The 27,598-nt window shown below is 46.3% G+C and overlaps 1 protein-coding gene and 1 long non-coding RNA gene across 7 annotated transcripts in view; one reads left to right on the forward strand and one right to left on the reverse strand.

The window, feature by feature from the left end:
• The window catches only part of CASKIN1 (CASK interacting protein 1), a 411,436-nt gene that overhangs the window by 329,689 nt on the left and 54,149 nt on the right, over positions 1–27,598 (forward strand). For 5 of the 6 annotated variants that reach the window (XM_063934707.1, XM_063934706.1, XM_063934708.1 and 2 more), the window contains 4 exons: positions 3,892–4,000; positions 4,863–4,957; positions 15,599–15,716; positions 22,961–23,152. In XM_063934707.1, the coding sequence (XP_063790777.1) occupies positions 3,892–4,000; positions 4,863–4,957; positions 15,599–15,716; positions 22,961–23,152 (514 nt within the window). The remainder of the gene's footprint in view (positions 1–3,891; positions 4,001–4,862; positions 4,958–15,598; positions 15,717–22,960; positions 23,153–27,598) is intronic. The other variant, XM_063934709.1, reaches the window with a different exon arrangement.
• LOC134945436 (uncharacterized) overlaps positions 1–27,598 on the reverse strand; it is a 107,496-nt gene that overhangs the window by 12,044 nt on the left and 67,854 nt on the right. Inside the window, exon 3 of the long non-coding RNA XR_010182119.1 lies at positions 19,290–19,339. This is a non-coding gene — a long non-coding RNA (uncharacterized LOC134945436). The remainder of the gene's footprint in view (positions 1–19,289; positions 19,340–27,598) is intronic.

Below are 27,598 nucleotides of genomic sequence, written 5' to 3' on the forward strand. Positions count from 1 at the left end.
GCTGTGTGAGCTGAGCACAGTCAGATATATATACATAGATGATGCAGCACACTGGGCTGAGCAGTGCACACAGATATGGTATGTGACTGAGTCACTGTGTGTATCGTTTTTTTCAGGCAGAGAACGGATATATTAAATATAACTGCACTGTCTGGTGGTCACTGTGGTCAGTCACTAGTAAACTCTGCACTCTCTACACTTCTACAGTACTCCTAAACTCCAGTAAATCAGGTCAATCTCTCTCTCTCTCTCTCTTCTAATCTAAATGGAGAGGACGCCAGCCACGTCCTCTCCCTATCAATCTCAATGCACGTGTGAAAATGGCGGCGACGCGCGGCTCCTTATATAGAATCCGAGTCTCGCGAGAATCCGACAGCGTCATGATGACGTTCGGGCGCGCTCGGGTTAACCGAGCAAGGCGGGAGGATCCGAGTCTGCTCGGACCCGTGAAAAAAACCATGAAGTTCGGGCGGGTTCGGATTCAGAGAAACCGAACCCGCTCATCTCTATGATCAATGCCTGTTTTTTTATTAAATTTTTAAATATGTATCTGAAAATCTTCCACTACACATCACACATTAGTAATGAAATGAGTCAGATGCCAGTGATTTTGGATGTAAAGTGTAGGCCTCGCGTCCCCACATAGTACACAGATATGGATATAGTCTCATACAGTCTTTTTTGGAAATTTACAAGTTGTTTTTATCATGTTGCATCTAAAAAAAAAAACCCTGTTTCTGATGTGTATATGGCCCGGGGGGTTTGGTTCCTGCAGAGTGAAGTCTAGTTTTTTGATCTGCTGGTCCCTAGAGTTTGGGAGTCCCTAGGTGCCAGGCTGCTGCTCCGTACATCAAAGGCAGACCCGGGGGGACCATGTTGGATAAGACAGGCTGCTATTGGGGAAGGGGGCTTGTGGCTTTCTTCTGTGTAACACCAAACTAACCATACCCAAACAGTGTTTCTCTTACGTTCTTTCCCAGCAGAAGTAGGATAGAAGATTTGCGTTATGCAGTGCCAGATGTTAGTCCTAATTTATTTATTTATTATTTATTTATTACCAGTTATTTATATAGTGCACACATATTCCACAGCGCTTTACAGAGAATATTTGGCCATTCACATCAATCCCCGCCCCAGTGGAGCTACATTGTATGCTAGTCAGATTATGTGGCTGTGCTGTAATATACTGGTCAAACTCTGGGCTGCATTGTATATTGTCAGATTATGTGACTGTGCTGTATACTGGTCAGACTGTGGCCTGCATTGTATACTGGTCAGATTATGTATCTGTGCTGTATACTGATCAGACTGTGGCCTGCATTGTATATTGGTGGTCATTCCGAGTTGTTCGCTTGTTGACGATTTTCGCTATGCTGCGATTTGCTGCTAAATGCGCATGGTACGCAGCGCGCATGCGCTTAGTTATTTTACTAAAAATTTAGTAGTTTTGCTGTTGCTTCAGCTGCGCTTTTCAGTCGCACTGCTGATTGGTGAGTGATTGACAGGAAGTGGGTGTTTCTGGGTGGTAACTGAGCATTTTTCGGGAGTGTGCTAAAAAACGGAGGCTTGTCAGGCTAAAACGCAGGAGTGTCTGGAGAAACGGGGGAGTGGCTGGCCGAACGCAGGGCGTGTTTGTGACGTCAAACCAGGAACTAAACGGACTGAGCTGATCGCAATCTAGGAGTAGGTCTGGAGCTACTCAGAAACTGCAAGAAAATATTTATTAGCAATTCTGCTAATCTTTCGTTAGCAAATCTGCTATGCTAAGATACACTCACAGAGGGCAGCGGCTTAGCGTGTGCACTGCTGCTAAAAGCAGCTAGCGAGCGAACAACTCGGAATGAGGGCCATTGTCAGATTATGTGGCAGTGCTGTAGTGTACACTGGTCAGACTGTGGGCTGCATTGTATACTGGTCAGATTATGTGGCAGTGCTGTACACTGGACAGACTAGGCTGCATTGTATACTGGTCAGATTATGTGGCAGTGCTGTACACTGGTCAGACTGTGGGCTGCATTATATACAAGTCAGACCGTGAGGCTGCATTGTATACTGGTCAGACCGTAGGGCTGCATTATATACTGGTCAGATTATGTATCTGTGCTGTATCCTGGTCAGACTGGGATGCATTGTATACTGTTCAGATTATGTGGCAGTGCTGTACTGCAACATAATCTGAGGCAGGCTGTCAGTCGTCCATGCATGCAGCTCAATCCCCTCAATCCCAGCAGAGCAGATCGTTCGTCATTCAGATTGTTTGTAACACAGCTCAGTGTGTACACTCAATATCAGTTGTCAGGGACTCAAGGGAAATGACTCATCTTCCAAAATGTTCATCTTTCAAGTCCTCTAGTGTGTACGGGCCTCTGTACTCTATACTGATCAGATTGTGCGGCTACGCTTAATATTGGTCACATCATAAGGCTACATTGTACACTACTGATGAGGTGCTTGGGGCTACAATGTATTGATATGCAGACGTTCTATAGGGCCCTACACACTTGGCGATAACGATGACAGATATGAACGATATCGTTCAGAAATAAACAATAAATCGTTCATATCAGTCAGTGTGTATACATCAACGATGAACGATGCACAGCCCTCGTTTATACATGCAAGTCAATTTGGACGATATATATGTATGTACTGTCATATCGTCCAACACCAGCATCTCTCTATAGACATCTGTAATCTCTATTATATGAGTTCCTGACTCTCACCCATTTAGCTTTCAAAAATGAAACTGGGAAGGAACAGAATACATAGTTCCACGTGCCCATTGCCCTAACGGATATTCCCTCCCAAAATCAAACGTTCCGTTTTGGGTGAAATTAGGTGAGATAAACAAGAAACCTTTATTTACCTGACCTGCCTGGAGTAGATATTGGGTGAACAATCCTAAAACTAGTAGAGTTGTCAAAGCTCCTCCCCCATGAGCATCCCATTCAAGTAAATGAGATAAGGAACCTACATATGGAGCCTCGCTCATCTGGCCTTCTCTGCTGCGCCATGGTGCACCAAGGTTTATTAGCATAAGCCTTTCATCTATTGTTCTCAGCTGCAATACAATACAGAGAGAACAATACAGCAGGGGATTAAGTCATTACAGCAGCGGATTAAGGGGGTCATTCTGAGTTGATCGCATGGTAGCAGTTTTTTGCAGCCGTGTGATCAGATAGTCGCCGCCTATGGGGGAGTGTATTTTAGCATAGCAAGTGTGCGATCGCTTGTGCAGGGGAGCTGTACAAAAAGTTTTTGAGCAGTTTCTGAGTAGCTCTGAACTTAGTCAGCCGCTGCGATCACTTCAGCCTGTCAGGTCCCGAAATTGACGTCGGACACCCGCCCCGCTTGGATGCGCCTGCGTTTTCCACGGCACTCCCAGAAAACGGTCAGTTGCCACCCAGAAACGCCTTCCTGCTGTCAGTCACCTTGCGATCGCTGCTGCAATTGCGTTCTTCGCAAGGTCCCACGCTGTCCGGCGTTTCCCGTCGCCGGGCAGTGACGCGCCTGTGCATTGTGGTCGCAGCGCTTGCGCAGTTCAGACCCGAGCAACTGCAGCGTACGATCGGGTCTGAATGACCCCCTAAATCCGACAGCACTGGCTCAGTTAATCCTGTTAAAGGGATAGATGAGCAGGGCTCCATGTGTAAGCAGACATCTTGGGTGCTGTGACCATTCCACAGGATCTATTGTTTGGGGAAGGTAGGCGGCCTCTATATGGGATCTTTGACCTTCAGGCCTGCACTGTGAGCATGCTTTTCCCCTGCCACTAAATGATGATGCATGAGTGGGGCAGGGAGCAGTTTGGCTGCCTGTTTTTCACACTGGTCTGTATAGTTTGTCTTTGCAATGCCGTTTTATGTGATGTATGGCTCCGTTGTTTTGCAGAGTGGGATTAATGCCCATGTGAGGAACACCTACAGCCAGTCAGCACTAGATATTGTCAATCAGTTTACAGGCACCCAGGCCAGCAAAGAGATCAAACAGATGTTACGAGGTAAGGAACAGATGGAGCAATATAAAACATGGCTACTGCCACTGCTAAGACAGGTGTCATTCAGAAAGCATGTCATTGGCTTGTTGTATCATTTCTAATTTTTTTAAAGGACGTGCAAAGCTCCAAGGTGGTAAAAAAGAAAGGTAGAGGCCCAGATTTATCAAGCTTTAGAGAGTGATAAAGTACCAACCAATCAGCTCATAACTGCCATGTTACAGGCTGGGTTTGAAAAATGACAGGAGCTGACTGGTTGGTACTTTATCACCGTGCAATTTATCACTCTCCAAGGCTTGGTAAATCTGAGCCTAGGGGAGAGATGTACTTAACAGTGAAAAGAGTGGAGAAGTGAGCCAGTGGAGAAGTTGCCCATGGCAACCAATCAGCTGCTCTTTATAATTTTATACTATCCCAATTATAAATGTTACTTCAATGCGGATTGGTTGCCATGGGCAACTTTAGCACTGGCTCACTTCTCCACTCTTTTTACTGCTTCGTATTCTCCCCCTAAGGGGTATATTCAATTAATACCGGCACTTTCCGACAGGAAAAACCGCCACTTGTCGAAAACCACGTGGATTGGAGAGTTACTCGCCGATCCACGTGTTTCTGTCGGAAGCACGGCTGTTTCCGACAGTTTAAGAATAATGCAGATTCGACTTGTTAACATTGTCGGAATGCTGGCTGTTTGCGTCCAGCATTGCATCTGACATGAATTGAATACACCCCAAAGTCTTTCATTTCATCTGCTAAATTAATTTATAAACATCAATAGCAACAGTGACACCTGCAGGCAACATCACATTACTGCATGGCTTGTGGATTATAGTGTACTTGCTAAGTGTGACTGTTCTTTCTTCCCCAGATGCCTCAGCAGCTCTGCAGGTCAGGGCGATGAAGGATTACTGCAATAATTACGATCTGACAAGTCTCAATATTAAAATGGGAGATGTTATCACGGTGAGTCTCTATTCAAACACTGCCTACTGTCTCCAGAACTGTAATAAGCATGAACGGCCACGGCTTGATACATTTTTTAGGTTGTTATTATAGGCTACCACCATGTTAAGATCTTAATATCAACCTAATGGCACGTAACAGGTAAAATAATTATCCCCTGTGTATCCATTCCATTATGTTAACTTACCTCTTCCTCATATTGCTCCTAGTTGAGAGTAATAACCAGAGTGGGAGTAATATCATTTCTCTAACGTCCTAGAGGAGGCTGGGACTCCGTAAAGACCATGGGGATAGACGGGCTACGCAGGAGACATGGGCACTTTAAGAAAGACTTTGACTCTGGGTGTGCACTGGCTCCTCCCTCTATGCCCCTCCTCCAGACCTCAGTTTGATACTGTGCCCAGACTGGGTGCATTTCAGGAGCTCTCCTGAGTTTCCTGTAAGAAAGCATTTTTGTTAGGTTTTTTATTTTCAGGGAGCCTGCTGGCAACAGACTCCCTGCATCGAGGGACTGAGGAGAGAGAAACAGACCCACTTCTCTGAGTTCAGGGCTCTGTTTCTTAGGCTACTGGACACCATTAGCTCCAGAGGGATCGGTACGCAGGTCTCAACCTCGCCGTCCGTCCCAGAGCCGCGCCGCCGTCCTCCTCGCAGAGCCGGAAGAAAGAAGCCTGGTGAGTATGTAATCCGACGGAAAAAGCGCAGGAACTCATGACTCTAGTCATGAACCTGTTGAAACCAAAACAAGTGTCAGTACATCATTGCACTCAAGTTCTGGGAAAGATGGTAGCAACATACGAAGCCATTCCATACGGCAGATTCCATGCAAGGACCTTCCAATGGGACCTATTGGACAAATGGTCCGAGTTGCATCTGCAATTGCATCAGCGGATCACCCTGTCCCCCAGGGCCAGAGTATCTCTCCTGTGGTGGCTAAACAGTGCTCACCTTCTAGAGGGCCGCAGGTTCGGCATTCAGGACTGGATCCTGGAGAACACGGACGCGAGCCTCCGAGGTTGGGGAGCAGTCACACAGGGAAGAAATTTCCAAGGACTTTGGTCAAGTCAAGAGACTTGTCTTCACATCAACATCCTGGAACTAAGGGCCATATACAACGCCCTACGTCAAGCGGAGATCTTACTTCGCAATCGACCAGTTCTGATCCAGTCAGACAACATCACCGCAGTAGCTCATGTAAACCGCCAAGGCGGCACAAGGAGCAGAGTGGCAATGGCGGAAGCCACCAGAATTCTTCGCTGGGCGGAGAATCATGTAAGCGCTCTGTCAGCAGTGTTCATTCCGGGAGTGGACAACTGGGAAGCAGACTTCCTCAGCAGACACGATCTGCATCCGGGAGAGTGGGGACTTCATCAGGAAGTCTTCGCGGAGATTGCAAGTCGGTGGGGACTACCCCAAATAGTCATGATGGCATCCCGTCTCAACAAAAAGCTATTGCGCCAGGTCAAGAGACCCTCAGGCGGTAGCTGTGGACGCCCTAGTGACACCGTGGGTGTTCCAGTCGGTATATGTGTTTCCTCCTCTTCCTCTCATACCCAAGGTGTTGAGGATAATAAGAAAAAGAGGAGTGAGAACAATTCTCATTGTTCCAGATTGGCCACGAAGGACCTGGTATCCGGATCTGCAAGAAATGCTCACAGAAGATCCGTGGCCTCTTCCTCTAAGGCAGGACCTGTTACAACAAGGTCCCTGTCTGTTCCAAGACTTACCACAGCTGCGTTTGACGGCATGGCGGTTGAACGCCGGATCCTAGCGGAAAAAGGTATTCCGGATGAGGTCAATCCTACGCTAATAAAGGCTAGGAAGGACGTGACGTCTAAACATTATCACCAAATATGGCGAAAATATGTTTCTTGGTGTGAGGCCAGGAATGCTCCTACGGAAGAATTCCATCTAGGCCGTTTTCTTCACTTCCTACAAACTGGAGTGAATTTGGGCCTAAAATTAGGCTCCATTAAAGTTCAGATTTCGGCCTTATCCATTTTCTTTCAAAAGGAATTGGCCTCTTTACCTGAAGTACAGACTTTTGTGAAGGGAGTACTGCATATTCAGCCTCCTTTTGTACCTCCGGTGGCGCCTTGGGACCTTAACGTGGTGTTAGATTTCCTTAAGTCACATTGGTTTGAACCACTTAAAACAGTGGAGTTGAAATATCTCACTTGGAAGGTGGTCATGTTGTTAGCCTTGGCTTCGGCTAGGCGAGTTTCGGAATTGGCGGCTTTATCACATAAAAGCCCCTATCTGGTTTTCGGGTGGTATTCATGTGACCGCCGGTCAGCTGACCGACAGTCACATGACCTCCTCCACCAGCCCGACGGGTCACTGTCCCGATGGTCGGCATGCCGACCAACAGGGACTATTTCCACTCGTGGGTGTCCACGACACCCATAGAGTGGGAATAGAACCCGTGGCGACCGCAGGTCGCCACCGAGCCCGCAGCGTGGCGAGCGCAGCGAGCCCGCAAGGGGCTTGCTGCACTCGCCCCTCCCCGCCGGGATCCCGGCGTCGGTATGCTGCCGGGATCCCGGCGTCGGTAAGCTGACCGGCGGTCAGGAGACCGCCGGTCAGCCGTACTACACCCCTAGTTTTCCATATGGATAGAGCAGAGTTGCGGACCCGTCCTCAATTCCTACCTAAGGTGGTCTCATCCTTTCATATGAACCAACCTATTGTCTTGCCTGTGGCTACACGTGACTTGGAGGATTCCGAGTCCCTTGATGTGGTCAGGGCTTTGAAAATTTACGTGGCCAGAACAGCTAGGATCAGAAAAACAGAAGCACTGTTTGTCCTGTATGCAGCCAACAAGGTTGGCGGCCCTGCTTCAAAGCAAACTATTGCTCGCTGGACCTGTAACACGATTCAGCAGGCGCATTCTACGGCAGGATTGCCATTCCACTAGGAAGGTGGGCTCGTCTTGGGCGGCTGCCCGAGGGGTCTCGGCACTACAGCTGTGCCGAGCTGCTACTTGGTCGGGGTCAAACACCTTTGCAAAGTTCTATAAGTTTGATACCCTGGCTGAGGAGGACCTCCTGTTTGCTCAATCGGTGCTGCAGAGTCATCCGCACTCTCCCACCCGTTTGGGAGCTTTGGTATAATCCCCATGGTCCTTACGGAGTCCCAGCATCCTCTAGGACGTTAGAGAAAATAAGATTTTAAACCTACCGGTAAATCTTTTTCTCGTAGTCCGTAGAGGATGCTGGGCGCCCGTCCCAAGTGAGGACTACTTCTGCAAGACTTGTATATAGTTATTGCTTACATAAGGGTTATGTTATAGTTACATCGGTTTTGGGCTGATGATATGTTGTTCTTCACACTGTTAATTAGATAGTATATCACAAGTTATACGGTGTGATTGGTGTGGCTGGTATGAATCTTGCCCTTGGATTACAAAAATCCTTTCCTTGTACTGTCCGTCTCCTCTGGGCACAGTTTCTCTAACTGAGGTCTGGAGGAGGGGCATAGAGGGAGGAGCCAGTCCACACCCAGAGTCAAAGTCTTTCTTAAAGTGCCCATGTCTCATGCGGAGCCCGTCTATCCCCATGGTCCTTACGGAGTCCCAGCATCCTCTACGGACTACGAGAAAAAGATTTACCGGTAGGTTTAAAATCTTATTTTAATATCTGTGTCATACCTCTCTTGGAGTGGGATTATTATTATTATTATTTCTCTATCGTCCTAGTGGATGCTGGGGTTCCTGAAAGGACCATGGGGAATAGCGGCTCCGCAGGAGACAGGGCACAAAAGTAAAGCTTTTCCGATCAGGTGGTGTGCACTGGCTCCTCCCCCTATGACCCTCCTCCAGACTCCAGTTAGATTTTTGTGCCCGGCCGAGAAGGGTGCAATTCTAGGTGGCTCTCCTAAAGAGCTGCTTAGAGAAAGTTTAGCTTAGGTTTTTTATTTTACAGTGAGTCCTGCTGGCAACAGGATCACTGCAACGAGGGACTGAGGGGAGAAGAAGTGAACTCACCTGCGTGCAGGATGGATTGGCTTCTTGGCTACTGGACATCAGCTCCAGAGGGACGATCACAGGTACAGCCTGGATGGTCACCGGAGCCGCGCCGCCGGCCCCCTTGCAGATGCTGAAGTTAGAAGAGGTCCAGAATCGGCGGCTGAAGACTCTGACAGTCTTCTAAAGGTAGCGCACAGCACTGCAGCTGTGCGCCATTTTCCTCTCAGCACACTTCACACGCTGTCACTGAGGGTGCAGGGCGCTGGGGGGGGGCGCCCTGGGAGGCAAATGTAAACCTATATACTGGCTAAAAATACCTCACATATAGCCCCCAGAGGCTATATGGAGATATTTAACCCCTGCCAAACTTCACTAAAGAGCGGGAGACGAGCCCGCCGGAAAAGGGGCGGGGCCTATCTCCTCAGCACACAGCGCCATTTTTTCTCTCACAGAAAGGCTGGAGAGAAGGCTCCCAGGCTCTCCCCTGCACTGCACTACAGAAACAGGGTTTAAACAGAGAGGGGGGCACTAATTGGCGATATAAATATATATATAAAGATGCTATTAGGGAGAAACACTTATATAAGGTTGTCCCTATGTAATTATAGCGTTTTTTGGTGTGTGCTGGCAAACTCTCCCTCTGTCTCTCCAAAGGGCTAGTGGGGTCCTGTCCTCTGTCAGAGCATTCCAGGTGTGTGTGCTGTGTGTCGGTATGTGTGTGTCGACATGTATGAGGACGATGTTGGAGGAGGCGGAGAAATTGCCTGTAATGGTGATGTCACTCTCTAGGGAGTCGACACCGGAATGGATGGCTTATTTAGGGAATTACGTGAAAATGTCAACACGCTGCAAGGTCGGTTGACGACATGAGACGGCCGACAAACAATTAGTACCGGTCCAGGCGTCTCAGAAACACCGTCAGGGGTTTTTAAAAAAACGCCCATTTACCTCAGTCGGTCGACACAGACACAGACACGGACACTGAATCCAGTGTCGACGGTGAATAAACAAACGTATTCCTCATTAGGGCCACACGTTAAGGGCAATGAAGGAGGTGTTACATATTTCTGATACTACAAGTACCACAAAAAAGGGTATTATGTGGGAGTGAAAAAACTACCTGTAGTTTTTCCTGAATCAGATAAAATAAAATGAAGTGTGTGATGATGCGTGGGTTTACCCCGATAGCAAATATTGGCGTTATACCCTTTCCCGCCAGAAGTTAGGGCGCGTTGGGAAACACCCCTTAGGGTGGATAAGGCGCTCACACGCTTATCAAGTGGCGTTACCGTCTCCAGATACGGCCGCCCTCAAGGAGCCAGCTGATAGGCAGCTGGAAAAATATCCTAAAAAGTATATACACACATACGGTGGTTATACTGCGACCAGCGATCGCCATCAGCCTGGAGATGCAGTGCTGGGTTGGCTTGGTCGAATTCCCTGACTAAAAATATTTTATTGATATAGAGCATTTAATAGGATGCATTCTATATATATGTATGCGAGATGCACAGAGGGATATTTGCACTCTGGCATCAAGATAAGTGCGTTGTCCATATCTCCCAGAAGATGTCATGGACACGACAGTGGTCAGGTGATACAGATCCCATACGGCACATGGAAGTATTGCCGTATAAAGGGAAGGAGTTATTTGGGGTCGGTCCATCGGACCTGGGGGCCACGGCTACAGCTGGGAAATCCAACCTTTTTACCCCAAGTTACATCTCAGCAGAAAAAGACACTGTCTTTTCAGCCTCAATCCTTCCGTTTCCCATGTGGGCAAGCGGGCAAAAGGCCAGTCATATCTGCCCAGACATAGAGGAAAGGGAAGTAGACTGCAGCAGGCAGCCCCTTCCCAGGAAAAGAAGCCCTCCACCGCGTCTGCCAAGTCCTCAGCGTGACGCTGGGGCCGTGCAAGCGGACTCAGGTGAGGTGGGGGGGTAGTCTCAAGAGTCTCAGCGCGCAGTGGGATCACTCGCAAGTTGACCCCTAGATCGTACAAGTATTATCCCAGGGGTACAGATTGGAGAGTCGAGACATTTTTTCCTCGCAGGTTCCTGAAGCCTGCTTTACCAACGGCTCCCTCCGACAGGGAGGCAGTATTGGGAAAAAATTCACAAGCTGTATTTCCAACAGGTGATAATCAAAGTACCCCTCCTACAACAAGGAAAAGGGTATTAGTCTTCCACACTATATTGTGGTACTGAAGCCAGACGGCTTGGTGAGACATAGTCTAAATCTGAAATCTTTGAACACTTACATAAAAAGGTTCAAATCAAGATGGAGTCACTCAGAGCAGTGATAGAGAACCGGAAAAAAGGGGACTATATGGTGTCCCTGGACATCAAGGATTACCTCCATGTCCAAATTTGCCCTTCTCAACAAGGGTACCTCTGGTTCGTGATACAGAACTGTCAATATCAGTTTCAGACGCTGCCGTTGAATTATCCACGGCACCCCGGGCCTTTACCAAGGTAATGGCCGAAAAGATGATTCTTAAAAGAAGAAAGGCATCTTAATTATCCCTTACTTGGACGATATCCTGAAAGGGGCAAGTTTCCAGAGAACAGTTGGAGGTCGGAAAAGAACTATCTAAAGTAGTTCTACGACAGCACGAGTGGATTCTAAATATTCCAAAAATCGCAGCTGTTTTCCGATGATACGTCTGCTGTTCCTAGGAATGATTCTGGGCATAGTCCAGAAAGAGGTATTTCTCCTGGAGGGGAAAGCCAGGGAGTTATCCGACCTAGTCAGAAACCTCCTAAAACCAGGCCAAGTATCAGTGCATCAATGCACAGGAGTCCTGGGAAAAATGGTGGCTTCTTACGAAGCGATTCCATTCGGCAGATCTCACGCAAAAACTTTTCAGGGGGATTTGCGGGACGAATGGTCCGGATCGCATCTTCAGATGCATCAGCGGATAACCCTGTCTCCAAGGACAAGGGTGTCTCTTCTGTGGGGGCTGCAGAGTGCTCATCTTCTAGAGGGCAGCACATTCAGCATTCAGGACTGTGTTCTGGTGACCACGGATGCCAGTCTGAGAGGCTGGGGAACAGTCACACAGGGAAGAAATTTCCAAGGAAGTGTGGTCAAGTCTGGAGATTTCTCTCCACATGAATATACTGGAGCTAAGGGCAATTTACGATGCTCTGAGCCTAGGAAGACCTCTGCTTCAAAGTCAACCGGTGCTGATCCAGTAGGACATCATCATGGCAGTCGCCCACGTAAACAGACGGGGCGGCACAAGAAGCAGGAGGGCAATGACAGCAAGGATTCTTCGCTGGGCGAAAAATCATGTGATAACACTGTCAGCAGTGTTCATTCCGGGAGTGGACAACTAGGAAGATTTCCTCAGCATGAATGAATTCCACCCGGAAAAGTGGGAACTTCATCTGGAAGTTTCCACATGTTTGTAAACCGTTGGGAAAGACCAAAGGTGGTTATGATGGCGTCCCACATGAAGCGCCAGGTCTAGAGACCCTCAGGCAATAGCTGGGACGCTCTGGTAACACCGTGGGTGTACCAGTCGGTGTATGTGTTCCCTCCTCTGCCTTTCATACCCAGTGTATGGAGAATGATAGGAAGGAGAGGAGTAAGAACTATACTCGTGGCTCCGGTTTGGCCAAGAACTTGGTACCCGGAACTTCAAGAGATACTAGAAAGGATCTTGATTCAGCAAGAATCATGTCTGTTCCATGACTTACCGCAGCCGCGTTGACGGGTGAACGCCGGATCCTAAGGGAAAAAGGCATTCCGGAAGAGGTCATCCCTACCCTGGTCAGAGCCAGGAAGGAGGTGACCGCACAACATTATCACTGCTTAGGTGAAAATGTGTTCCATGGTGTGAGGCCAGGAAGGCTCCACGGAAGAATTTCAACTAGGTTAATTCCTACATTTCCTGCAAACAGGAGTGTATATGGGTCTCAAATTGGGGTCCATTAAGGTTCAAATTTCGACCGGTCGATTTTCTTCCAGAAAGAAATTGGCTTCAGTTCCTGAAGTCCAGAAGTTGTTAAGGGAGTACTGCATATACAACCCCCTTTTGATGTCTCCAGTGGCACTGGGCGATCTCAACGTAGTTTGGGATTCCTAAAATCACATTGGTTTAAACAACTCAAATCTGTGGATTTGATATATCTCACATGGAAAGCGACCATGCTGTTGGTCCTGGCCTCGGCCAGGCGAGTGTCAGAATTGGCGGCTTTATCTCACAAAGCCATATCTGATTGTCCATTCGGACAGAGCAAAGCTGTGGACTCGTCCCCAGTTTCTCCCTAAGGTGGTGTCAGCGTTTCACCTGAACCAGCTTATTGTGGTACCTGCGGCTACTAGGGACTTGGAGGACTCCAAGTTGCTGGATGTTGTCAGGGCCCTGAAAATATAGTTTCCAGGTCGGCTGGAGTCAGGAAATCTGACTTGCTGTTTATCCTGTATGCACCCAACAAGCTGGGTGCTCCTGCTTCTAAGCAGACTATTGCTCGTTGGATTTGTAGTACAATTCAGCTTGCACATTCTGTGGCAGGCTTGCCACAGCAAAAAATGTGTAAATGCCCATTCCACAAGGAAGGTGGGCTCATCTTGGGCGGCTGCCCGAGGGGTCTCGGCATTACAACTCTGCCGAGCAGCTACGTGGTCGGGGGAGAACACGTTTGTAAAATTCTACAAATTTGATACCCTGGCAAAAAGAGGACCTGGAGTTCTCTCATTCGGTGCTGCAGAGTCATCCGCACTCTCCCGCCCGTTTGGGAGCTTTGGTATAATCCCCATGGTCCTTTCAGGAACCCCAGCATCCACTAGGACGATAGAGAAAATAAGAATTTACTTACCGATAATTCTATTTCTCGGAGTCCGTAGTGGATGCTGGGCGCCCATCCCAAGTGCGGATTATTCTGCAATACTTGTACATAGTTATTGTTACAAAAATCGGGTTATTGTTGTAGGAAGCCGTCTTTCAGAGGCTCCTTTTGTTATCATACTGTTAACTGGGTTTAGATCACAAGTTGTACGGTGTGATTGGTGTGGCTGGTATGAGTCTTAACCGGGATTCAAAATTCCTCCCTTATTGTGTACGCTCGTCGGGCACAGTACCTAACTGGAGTCTGGAGGAGGGTCATAGGGGGAGGAGCCAGTGCACACCACCTGATCGGAAAAGCTTTACTTTTGTGCCCTGTCTCCTGCGGAGCCGCTATTCCCCATGGTCCTTTCAGGAACCCCAGCATCCACTACGGACTCCGAGAAATAGAATTATCGGTAAGTAAATTCTTATTTTATACATAAGGCAACACAATGGTACCATAGCGTGATACAAGGGGAAAACAGACATCAAAATGCATACGTACAGAGTAACACAGACAGTATATTTAGGCTGACCATACTAGCCCATTAAACCGGGACCCTAATGAATTACACAGGTTCTGTGGCTGGCTGACTTCAAACCTGCATTCCACCTGGTTTTAATCAGCCACAGAATTTGTGTAATCCGTGAGCGTCCCAGTTTAAAGGGATAGTATGGTAAGCCTAAGTATATACAGGTTGAGTATCCCATATCCAAATATTCCGAAATATGGAATATTTCGAAATACGGAATTATTGGAGTGAGACTGAGATAGTGAAACCTTTGTTTTCTGATGGATTAATGTACACAAATTTTGTTTAATACACAAAGTTATTAAAAATATTGTATTAAATGACCTTCAGGCTGTGTGTATAAGATGTATATGAAACATAAATGCATTCTGTGCTTAGACTTGGGTCCCATCGCCATGATATCTCATTATGGTATGCAATTATTCCAAAATACGGAAAAATCCAATATCCAAAATACTTCTGGCCCCAAGCATTTTGGATAAGGGATACTCAACCTGTATATCATTTAGATACAGAATTACAGTGTGAATGGAATGTCCATTAACCAATCAGGTCGCAGGAGAGGGATCATTTAAAGTGTCTGGATCCCAATATGTAGTGGATCCTGGGAAAGGCGCAGTACCTGTAACCAATGAGTTGTTCCAAGAAGGTATTTTATATATTTTTTTTCTACTTATTATGTAAATTGTATGTTATTACATTTCTTTACTTTATTGCCATAACCTGAACGTTTTACTACACACATTCCCTCTTTCTGCCTTCAGTCTGCTTTTTTCAGCCATGTGTTTATAGCAGTGAAGGGCAACCTAACACACTTCAAGGGCCATTTATGCTGCCCTATAACCATCAGAGGGGCCACACATTAATCTTGGTCTCAGTAATAGATTGTAACTATACATTTAGTTATGTCCTCAGAATGGACATTGAGAGAACTGGAGGACCATTCGCAAGCTGGAATCAAGAGATTCCGACTTGTGATTGGTCCTCCCAGTCACACCCCTTCATCACTATTTAAGTATGGTGAGCTCTGCTGATCTGCCAGTTTTGTATACGGAACCGACTACACTCTGTTTGACATGACTTCATGTAGCAGACTCTGGGCTCTCGTTAGAGGCAGGGAGGTGTTTCATGCATAGTATAAGGTTCTATGTGGATAACCAAACAATAATGGTGTTCTGTATGTTTATATACTGTTTCTGGCAGGTGCTTTCACAGAATGCACAGACAAATTTTCTGTGCAATTTCTATATTAATGTGTTTCTTTATGCGTATTCTGACTGTGACTCTCTGTCTCCCGCCTTTGGCAGGTTTTGGAGCAGCATCCTGACGGCCGTTGGAAAGGTTGTATACATGATAACCGGACAGGCAATGACAGAGTTGGCTACTTTCCATCCAGTTTGGTTGAGGCCATCAGCAAGCGAACAGGCAAAGCCCCTCTTTATTATAATATATATATATATACATATACATATCTATATATCTACAGCGATTTCTCGGCAGATCATCAAAATGCATCATGTTAAAAATCCCCGACTCACTGATTCCAATCATTTTTGTGTCGGAATCGGCTATTTGAGATTGTCCAACATGTTGGAATTTGCTGATTTCATGATCAAGGCAGATCGGGGAATTGGCCCGATAGATGCCTAATGTATGGGCCCCGTAACACATGTCTACAACAATAGTGGCTTATCCAATACAGCAAACATTGGAGGGGATAATAGCATTATGTAATAAGTTACAGTACACATGGAATATATATCAAATATGATTTGTGACAAGATAATGAGAATACAGTACCAACACAGGCAGTCCCTGTCTTCTTAATCCCTTTCTGGTATGAAACTATATCTACTTACGGGTTCCTTCTGCAGGACTAGGGGTTAAAACATGTCACCTGCTAATGCCATCACTCTCACTACTTTCTATGTTAGCTATTACATAGAACATAAAACTTGAGTTTTATACTGACTTATTTATTTTATTTATATAGCGCGCACATATTCCGCAGCGCTTTACAGATAATATTTGCCTATTCACATCAGTCCCTGCCCCAGTGGAGCTTACAATCTACATTGCCTATCACATGTACACACACTCATTCACGCTATGGTTCATTTTTGTTGGGCGCCGATTAACCTAACAGTATATTTTTGGATTGTGAGAAAAAAACGGAGTACCCGGAGGAAACCCACGCAAGCACGGGGAGAATAAACAAACTCCACACAGGTAGAGCCAAGGTGGGAATTGAACCCATGACCTCAGTGCTGTGAAGCAGTAATGCTAACCATTACACCGTCGTCCTGGTGAAGCCTTTATTTTATTACTGTTTAACTGTTTTACATATACAGTTAAATATATCTTTATTACCGGAACCACATTATGATGCATTTTATGCAAAAATGTAATCAATTTAATTAAGTTGTTTCTCTTTCTATAACATTTTAAGAGCTACTTTAATTGAGATCAGGGACATAACTTATTTCTGTGTTTCATTCATTTATTTCCAAGGGCTTAATTCAGTTATGTTAAACATTTTGTCTAACAAGTGGTGGACGGAATGTGACCCTATTAGGTTGGTGCTGTACTCGATATTACCATGCGGGAGGGATAACAATTCTGTGTTAATTACATAGTGTAATGAGCAACTGCATGATATTATTCAGTTGCATGGATATTATTAAGGGTGCCTCCAATATATAAGATTGTGGGCGTCACAGTGAGATTTTGCAGGTCTGGACAAACTGAACATGGCCTATGTGGCCGAGGAGCCTTTCTAAAGGGCCCCACACACTTAGCGACATCGATGATAGACATGAACGATATCATTCAAAAATGAACGATAAATCGTTCATATAGTTCAGTGTGTATGCATCAACAATGAACCATGCGTGTCCACGCAATCGTTCATCGTTGGTTGATCATCCAATTTGGACGATATAGATGTAATATACTGTCATATCGTCCAAATCGGCTATCAATATCGTCCAGTGTGTATGCAAAAATCGTTGATGAAAAATCAGACAATGATAATATCGTTGGTCGCTGAAATCGCCAAGTGTATTCTAATATGTTATTGGGGAATAGTGGGATGTATACCATTTGGCTCTATAGAACTCTCATTCATGGATTTAGCCATAGTTAATCCTAACTGTCAAGGTTAACAAAAGGAAACATAAGTCTAGATGCTGTGGATTACTGGTCAGCATCATCAATACAGGTGGCCTGCGGCATTGCACATTGGTGGGCAGAACATAGCTAAGCATATTGCATTATCACAGTGGTGCCATAATCCCACCCTTATCGTCAGGAATTTCTATATAGTTTGTTTTAATCAAGCAAGATTTATAGCAGAATGGTGGGTATTCCTCTGGGTATCCGGACTCTAGGTCGACAAGACTTAGGTCGAGAGTGTCTAGGTCGAACACTATTGGTCGACAGTAACTAGGTCGACAGGGTTTCTAGGTCGACAGGGTTTCTAGGTTGACAGGGACTCTAGGTCGACAGGTCAAAAGGCCGACATGAGTTTTTCAAAAAGAAATTCTTTTTTGGAACTTTTTCATACTTAATGATCCACGTGGTCTACAATTGGGAACGGTAATCTGTGCCAAGCGCAGCGAGGCACCTTGCCCGAAGCATGGCGAGCAAAGCAAGCCATGCGAGGGGACACGGTGCACTAATTGGGGTTCCCGGTCACTGTACGGCGAAAACGACACCAACATTTAAAAAAAAAACTCATGTCAACCTTTTGACCTGTTGACCTAGAGACCCTGTCGACCTAGAATCCCTGTCGACCTGGTTTCTATCGACCAATAGTGGTTGACCTAGACACTGTCGACCTTTCATACCACACCCATTCCTCTGCTGGGGGCAAGATATTGAAGTGGAGCCCAGCAGTTCCAGACCTTATGTCAGATTTCTCCAGATATAATTACTGAATTATTGCAATAGGAACTGTCTACAGCTTACTGCTCCTCCGTCTTATGTTTATCCATCTATCATTATGTGCCTAGCTTCCCATTATCTCATTTGGGGGAAAAAACAAACAATAATTTGCGTAAGATATCTAGCCTTTGACATCACCTAATTTTAATCTTGAAAATGTCTCAATTAAAAGTATGAAATCTCCATTTGCACATGAATAATTGAATGCAAACAACCTGAGCACACACCGGAAGCAGGGAGTAATTGTTCTGCTATGTAACCGTGGTCCATTGAGGAATGTTCACCTTCTTAGAAGTCATTCTCTGCCACAGTGGTTTTATGTGTAATAAGCAGAGGGCATCTGTATGTCACCATGTAAAACAATCGCTCAGGGCAGATCTAATTAGAAGGGGACATCACAGCTGTAATTGTAATTAGCAGTTGTGATCTGTAAAGTGCTATGTCGAACATAATGCAAATATATGAATTTATATGGTAGCGTCCCTGCATAGTAAAAGTAGTTAGGAAAGGGGAAGGGGGATGTAATGTGTCAGCGGATTTGCCATACATGTATATTCTGTCAGCAATGAAACATTAATAGCTAGCAGGAAACATGGGATTGGTTAGTTTCAGGAAAGCTTTGTGCTGTGTCCCTGTTGGACTATGTAAAGGTGGCCCTACACTGGGAATTCCACTTGTGGACTCTTTGGTTCCACGGGATGCTTCGATTCACGAAAATGTGCCTAGATTTGTGCCAAGGCACATAGGTTCACAGAGTAATGTGACAGTGCGATAGTGAAGGTATATGTGCTTGCAGAGGAGAGGACGAGCGGGGCGGAGTACAGTACAGTGTATATTATTATTAAGTACTAGCAAAGGGACGCCTCAAGCTGGCACACAGGCTCTACACAGCCCCCCCCCCCCCGCTCCATCCCCCCACACACACACACACAAGTCCTGTATTAAGTCCTGTATTGCTCTCCCTCCCCCAAATTACCCCCATCCCCCTCTGCTATTCGCTGTTCTGTCCGACCCTGCCCTGTCACCTCTCCTCTATCCAGCCCCGATACTTACTGAGTTCTCTGTGGCCGGCGGTTTATCCTCCTCTTCTAGCTCTGGTCTCCCTAGCAGTGGAAGAAGTGTGAGGGACAGAGAACACACATGTTAGAGACAGGACATTAATTAGAGAATTATTCTATAGATTTGTAAAGCACAGTGGTGATGCACAGTTCTAAACTGTGCGGGAACAGCATACATGAACACACTGTGACGTGCAAGGTGCCAACAAGAGGAGACGTGAATAAGAGTGGAGAGGAACCTACTCCTGTGAGATTACGGTCTAGAGGGGGTGGAAATACAATTGAGGAACAAGTGTGGCCCAGCCAAGCAAGAGTTTGGTACAACAAAGTGTACGTGCTCATTGTGAGTGTGTTTTTGGTGGTGGGGGCGGGATAATCAGGAGGTTACTGAGAATGATTCTGAGAATAGGTGGGCTTTCCATGAGTGTTTAAAGCACTGGTGTTTGATAAGGCATGGTAGGGAATTCCATGAGCAAATTATGGATAGGAGAACTCCAGTAGGCATGAATGATACTCGCTACAAGAATGGTGGAGAGGTGTGAAGCAGAGGGGAAGACTATATTGAGATGATAGCTGAGATATAGGAGGGTGATGTTGAGAGCTGTATCAGTGAGGCTGTTGAGCTGGATTGTGGAGGGCATGGAGTGCCAGTGTAGGGACAGCAGAGCAGCAGATATGGAGTGGTGAGAGAGGAAGATCAGTTTTGCAGCAGCATGTAGGATGGTTTGAAGCGGAGGCAGATGTATGACGGGAGCGCCAACAAGAAGGATGTTGCAGACTCATTACAAAGGAGATACTTGTGTTTCGAGTAGAAAATTGGCGCATTCTGGCAGTGTTTTATATGGAGGTGGCTAGATTTAGAAGGAGTCTGAATGTGAAGAGTGAAGGAGATCACAGATTCAGGATTTTCCGCTATCGAGTAGTCTTGGAATATAACAGAATCTGGGGTGTTATTGATAGTGAGGGAGAATGAAGGGGGTGGTGGCAGGAGAAGATGGTGAGCTCTGTTTTGGACATGCTGAACGTGAAGTATAGTGTGCAGGCATCGGTGTACTACTGTATATTTTGTGGAAAGGTGCAGAACCAACACAGCATTGCTCGCTATGAGGAGGGGGGCACACAGCATGGCCAATTTCATTACACAGATTGGTGTAGTGACGCTTGAGATCGCCAGTGGTGCCAGATGCCGGACGATCTCGGACATTTTTTTAAAGGAGTAATCACTTACAAGGCAAAAACACCTGAGATCGACCGGCATCTCGCACCTCCAGTGATCTCCGGCGTCCGTCATTACATCCGGCCCATTGACGTCAGTTCTGCTCCGGCTCAGAGCTGACAGTCCCCAGGTCTGTTCTTTTTATAGAGTCCAGTGTACGTCTCCATGTTGCACTATGGCAGAAGAATGCCTCTAGCTTGTAATTTGTCACATGCAGGGTCCTCCCTGCCCCCTGTGTCACGTCTGCACCTTCTTGGTGAGTTATACCGGGTTTTGAGACTCCTTATAAATAAAGGCTGATGATGATGAAATGCTTCATGTGTCATAGAGACAATGCCGTTGTCTGCTCACTCACATGTTTCATTTAAGCCATAATGAAGCTAAAACGAGGAGCATTTTCGGTGACAAGTACAGTAGGAACGTTTATTGCACAGAAAGTATTGGCACTGAAATAGCAGCGGGTAGACTTTGCTGTGACCCTCACACTGTTACACAGAGTGCCTCTTTAGGCCTCTACATCCCTCCGCACACCTAGATACGCTTATACCAGAGGTACTCAAATGCAGTCCTCAAGGCACCCCAGTGGTCCAGGTTTTAGGTATAGCCATGGCTCAGCACAGATGGTTAAATCAAGTTAACTGAGGTGCGAATTAAGTCACCTGTGGCCAAGCAGGGATAAGTGTAAAACCTGGACCATTGGGGTGCCTTGAGGACCATGTTAGAGAACCTCTGGCTTATACCAAGATATCTGCTGAGGGCATGCATGCACCTTGAGGGCCTGAATCTGAGTTGGATGCAGCGGCATCCATGTTAGTGTCCTATGCCGGTCGCACGTCTGCGACTAAAGGCTAATACAGCCTCTCCCTTCTGTACATCTGTGCATGTGAATGTGCAAGAATTGAGATGCCCACTTTGGGGGGTGGTCTTCAGGTTGCCGACTGTCGGGATCCCGGTGCACAGTATACCGGCGCCGGAATCCCGACAGCCGGCATACCGACAGTTTTTCTCCCTCGTGGGGGTCCAAGACCCCCCTGGAGGGAGAATAAATAGCGTGGCGCGCAAAGCGCGCCACCATGCCCGCAGCATGATGACCTCGGCAAGCCCACAAGGGGCTCATTTGTGCTCTCCACGCTGTCGGTATGCCGGCGCCGGTATGCTGGTCGCCGGGAGCCCGGCCGCCGGCATACCATACCACACCCCATATGTAGGCACTGTGGCCGTGCTTAGAGCGCCTCTAGACGCCACCTTCGGGCTCAACATTGACATTTTCACCAGCCCTATGCTAAGTGCAGATCCTCCCGCATCTGAGTATGGCCTCCAATGTGAGCGCTGAGGTGTCGGTGTATTCAAAGACTTCAGCTTCAAGCCCGCATCACTTCCATAACACACCTATAAGACGGACCATCTCTGTGCATCTGAACAGCAACCTCCCTGTCCTCATGCAGGAACATCCATTGCCTTTTCTATATACTGCATGCGTGTGCCTGAAATCATAACCTCGAATTGTGAGGCGTGTGCGGTGCAACTTTGATGCTTCGTCAGTCGCGGTGGATCTGAGAAGGTTTAATAATGCCACAGGAGCTGTCTTCAGACCCGCTGCCTGTGTCCGAAGACGCAGCATTGCATAAACATTGGAAACATTGGTCGGAGCATCACATTTCTAAGCAATATCTATGGTTGATCAAAATGTCTGCTAAACCTAAGCTGCCTGCGCCAGTGAAACTACGTCCAAAGACGTAGTCACTGGCTTTGACATGCCCCCAAAATGGCAATTTAGTTGCCAGTCCCGTCAACGCCCCCAAACGGTTGCAGTCTGCGACTAACACCACACTGCAACCGCTGTCTGAAGTAATCGCAGCCCATGCACAGTAACCCATCGGCCATTTGCAAAAGACTCGAAACTGCGTCCGCCTCTGAATCAGACCGAGTATCTTTGGACTGTCAAATGTTACTGGTGTTGGTTTTTTAGTGAATATGCCATGTTTTTACTGACCATGGTCTCGACATACATGAAGTCCCATTATTTTTCTATACCCCACCCATTCATTCAATGTGCGTCGCTGCAATAAGGGCCTAATTCAGACCTGATCGTAGCAGCAAATTTGTTAGCTAATACAGAGAGAGGTAGATTTGGGTGGGGTGTGTTCAATCTGAAATCTATATTGCAGTGTAAAAATAAAGCATCCAGTATTTACCCTGCACAGAAACAATATATCCCACCCAAATCTAACTCTCTCTGCACATGTTATATCTGCCCCACCTCCCCCGCAGTGCACATGGTTTTGCCCAACTGCTAACAGATTTGCTGCTACGATCAGGTCTGAATTAGGCCCTGAATATATATTGTTTTATTTTTACATGTCACTTTTTGCCTCTGTTTTTCCTTATGTTGAAATTGATTTCGGTTTCGTTATTGCTATGTTTTCTTTCTCTTGCCGTTTCGCCTTTAGGTTCTTGGGGTTCATGTCACATAGAGAACCCAAGGCCGCAGCCCACAGCCCGCCGGGCGCCAGTGCCTAATGGTGACATGCACCGCTCCTTCCATTGCTTGATGCCACCACCACATTCCCATCCGATTCTTTTCAGTTCGTTTGGTTACCAACGGCCCTGCAGTCCTGCAGGGGACCTGCACTATGGTCCAGGTAGTCCATATCATCATGCTGTGTTTGTTTCATTTCACTTTCCTTTATTATTGTTTCTTTGTTTATTTATTTGTTGCCTGTTTCAGTTTTTGTTTTATATTTGTTAATTTACTTATTTGACTATTTTCATGTTTTTTTTGCTTGTTTTAGACTAATTATACCCCATTTCTCTATGATGATGGTGGAGCATTCGTCAAATAAAGGATAATATCATATAATAGAAGGTTTTTTTTCAGGTTTGGGAGGTTAAGGTTATTACGTTAGCCATCCCAGGAACAGATACCTTTCATCAAAGCATCAAAGTGATATTGGCCGGTCTTAAACCTAAGGGTCGAAACAGATTGAAAATGTAGAAATGGTAAAATAAACATAACAGCCACACTGCAATTTTATGTTGTAAGACTGTTCCTGAAAGTGAATGTGGTTTATGAGCCTGATTCAGAGTTTGATGGTTTGCCTACAACTCCAATGTTGAGAGACTGCGCGCATTGCCCCCGAGCTGCAGAATGATTGACATGCTGGCGCCATTTGGGGGCATTGGTGAGTGTTTGACAAAACGGGGGCGTGTCGTCCCCATTTTGTAGGCGTGCCAAGGTCAGCGCGAAAACACCAGTCATCCTGCATAACCTGAGGGTCACTCAGATGGCTGATGTTTTCGCCGATGACCCGATGCTGCGTTTGCAGACACAGCATTGGCTCACAAAAGCCGTCAGGAGGCGTCTATTTCCTCGCCTCCTGCAACAATAGCATACATTCGCAGTAGCGGCTGCAACAGTCGTCGCACCTGCTTCTGCTTTGTGTCCACCTCTGAATCAGCCCTTATATTACTGACATACGTGTCAACACTCTATGCCACCCCTCCGCGATTTGTGTCATTAAGCCCAGACCCCGCTGAGGGGTGATGCTTAGTGACATGATTCCTGTCATCAAGTCTCCAAATTTCCTACTTCCCCTGTGCAGTGGTGGGATCCGGATGGATGCTGCAGTCTCCAGAAGGTCCAGAAGAACTCGCCAGTGTGCTTCATTTTCAGATCGCTTCACAAGGTTATTGTAAAACAGGAGAATATTCGCAGTGTTTGATGCACTACGGCACCATGTGAGATGCTTGCTGCCCTGTAGCACATTATGGGACACTATGAGACACTTCTGAATATTCAGATACTATGGATGCGCTATAGTACACTATGAGACACTATGGTTTGATATTAGGCAATATGACACACTATCAGACCCTATAGTATACTATGTGATTCTGTAGTATACTGTGAAACAATATGGTACACTATCAGACACGATGCTACACTATGAGGCAATATGTTATACTATCAGACACAGTGCTACACTATGAGGCAATATGTTATACTATCAGACACAGTGCTACACTATGAGGCAATATGGTACACTATCAGGCACTAGTATGCTATGAGACACTGTGTAAACTATGTAACACCACTGTAGCATTACTGCATACTATGGTTCACTTTGGTACACTGTGCTGCACATAGAGACACTGGTATACTATCAGACGCTATAGTACAGTATCAGACACTGTGTACACTATGTGACACTATAGTGCACTATGAAACCATGCTGTAGAACACTATGGTACACTATAAGACACTATTGTACACTATGGTACACTTTGAAATACTGTGGTACACTTTGAGACACTATGGTACATTATGCGACACTATAGTACAGTATCAGACACTATGTGACACTATAGTGCACTATGAGACACTGTAGTACACTATAAGACACTATGGTACACTATAAGACACTATTGTACACTATGAAATACTGTGGTACACTTTGAGACACTATGGTACATTATGCGACACTATAGTACAGTATTAGACAATGTGTACACTATGAAACCGTATAGTACACTATAATACACGTGCACTGTGAGACACTATGGTACACTATGAGATAATATAGTACACTGTGAGACACTATAGTACACTGTGAGACACTATAGTACACTATTAGACACTATGGTACACTATGAAACACTAATACAGTATCAGACACTGTGTACTCTATGAAACCGTATAGTACACTATAATACAATATAGTGCACTGTGAGACCCTATGGTACACTATGAGATAATATAGTACACTGTGAGACACTATAGTACATCATGAGACACCATGGTATGCTTTGAGACACTTTAGTGCACTGTGAGACATTATAGTACACTATGAGACTATGGTGCACTGTGAGACACTGTAGTACACTATTAGACAGTATGGTACACTATGAGACACTATAGTACAGTATCAGACACTGTGTACACTATGAACCCGTATAGTACTCTGTGAGACACTATGGTATACTGTGAGACACTATAGTACACTGTTAGACACTATGGTACACTATGAAACACTAATACAGTATCAGACACTGTACTCTATGAAACCGTATAGTACACTATAATACAATATATTGCACTGTGAGACACTATGGTACACTATGAGATAATATAGTACACTGTGAGACACTATAGTACACTGTGAGACACTATAGTACATCATGAGACACCGTGGTATGCTTTGAGACACTTTAGTGCACTGTGAGACATTATAGTACACTATGAGACTATGGTGCACTGTGAGACACTATAGTACACTATTAGACACTATGGTACACTATAGTACAGTATCAGACACTGTGTACACTATGAACCCGTATAGTACTCTGTGAGACACTATGGTACACTATGAGACACTATAGTATACTGTGAGACACTACAATACACTTTGCAACAGTATGAGACACTATAGTACACTGTGAGTCACTATGAGACACTATAGTATACTGTGAGACACTGTGGTGCATTGTGAGACACTAGTACACTGTGAGTCACTGAGATACTATAGTACACTGTGAGACATTATAGTACACTGTTAGACATTATAGTACATTATGAAACACCATGGTATGCTGTGAGACACTATAGTGCACTGTGATTCACTATGAGATATTGGGGGTAATTCTGAGTTGATCGCAGGAGCAAGTTTGTTAGCAGTTGGGCAAAACCATGGCCCTCATTCCGATCCTCATTCTGATCGCTCGCTAGCTGCTTTTAGCAGCAGTGCACACGCTAGGCCGCCGCCCTCTGGGAGTGTATCTTTGCTTAGCAGAAGTGCGAACGAAAGATTAGCAGAACTGCACAGGAAAAATTTCATGCGGTTTCTGAGCAGCTCCAAACCTACTCCTACCTTGCGATCACTGCAGACAGTTTAGTTCCTGTTTTGACGTCACAAACACGCCCTGCGTTCGGCCTGCCACTCCCCCGCTTTCCCAGGCACGCCTGCGTTATCTTCTGACACGCCTGCGTTTTTCTCTGACGTCCTACTGGATGCTGGGACTCCGTCAGGACCATGGGGATTAGCGGCTCCGCAGGAGACAGGGCACAAAAATAAAAGCTTTAGGACTAGGTGGTGTGCACTGGCTCCTCCCCCTATGACCCTCCTCCAAGCCTCAGTTAGGTTTTTGTGCCCGTCCGAGCAGGGTGCAATCTAGGTGGCTCTCCTAAAGAGCTGCTTAGAAAAAGTTATTAGGTTTTTTATTTTCAGTGAGTCCTGCTGGCAACAGGCTCACTGCAACGAGGGACTTAGGGGAGAAGAAGTGAACTCACCTGCGTGCAGGATGGATTGGCTTCTTAGGCTACTGGACACCATTAGCTCCAGAGGGATCGAACACAGGCCCAGCCATGGAGTCCGGTCCCGGAGCCGCGCCGCCGACCCCCTTGCAGATGCCGAAAAGTGAAGAGGTCCAGAAACCGGCGGCAGAAGACTTTTCAGTCTTCATGAGGTAGCGCACAGCACTGCAGCTGTGCGCCATTGTTGTCAGCACACTTCACACCAGCGGTCACTGAGGGTGCAGGGCGCTGGGGGGGGGTGCCCTGGGCAGCAATGATAATACCTTGTTCTGGCTAAAAATACATCACATATAGCCCCTGGGGCTATATGGATGTATTTAACCCCTGCCAGGTCTCACAAACACCGGGAGAAGAGCCCGCCGAAATAGGGGGCGGGGCCTATCTCCTCAGCACACAGCGCCATTTTCCTGCACAGCTCCGCTGCGAGGAAGGCTCCCAGGACTCTCCCCTGCACTGCACTACAGAAACAGGGTAAAAAAACAGAGAGGGGGGGGCACTTTTTTGGCGATATTGATATATTAAGCTGCTATAAAGGAAACAACACTTCTGTAGGGTTGTTCCTATATATTTATAGCGCTTGGGTGTGTGCTGGCAAACTCTCCCTCTGTTTACCCAAAGGGCTAGTGGGGTCCTGTCTTCGATAAGAGCATTCCCTGTGTGTCTGCTGTGTGTCGGTACGTGTGTGTCGACATGTATGAGGACGATGTTGGTGTGGAGGCGGAGCAATTGCCGGTAATGGTGATGTCACCCCCTAGGGAGTCGACACCGGAATGGATGG

This window comes from Pseudophryne corroboree, chromosome 7 (genome assembly GCF_028390025.1).
Source record: "Pseudophryne corroboree isolate aPseCor3 chromosome 7, aPseCor3.hap2, whole genome shotgun sequence".
In the NCBI taxonomy this organism is placed as follows: Eukaryota; Metazoa; Chordata; class Amphibia; order Anura; family Myobatrachidae; genus Pseudophryne; species Pseudophryne corroboree.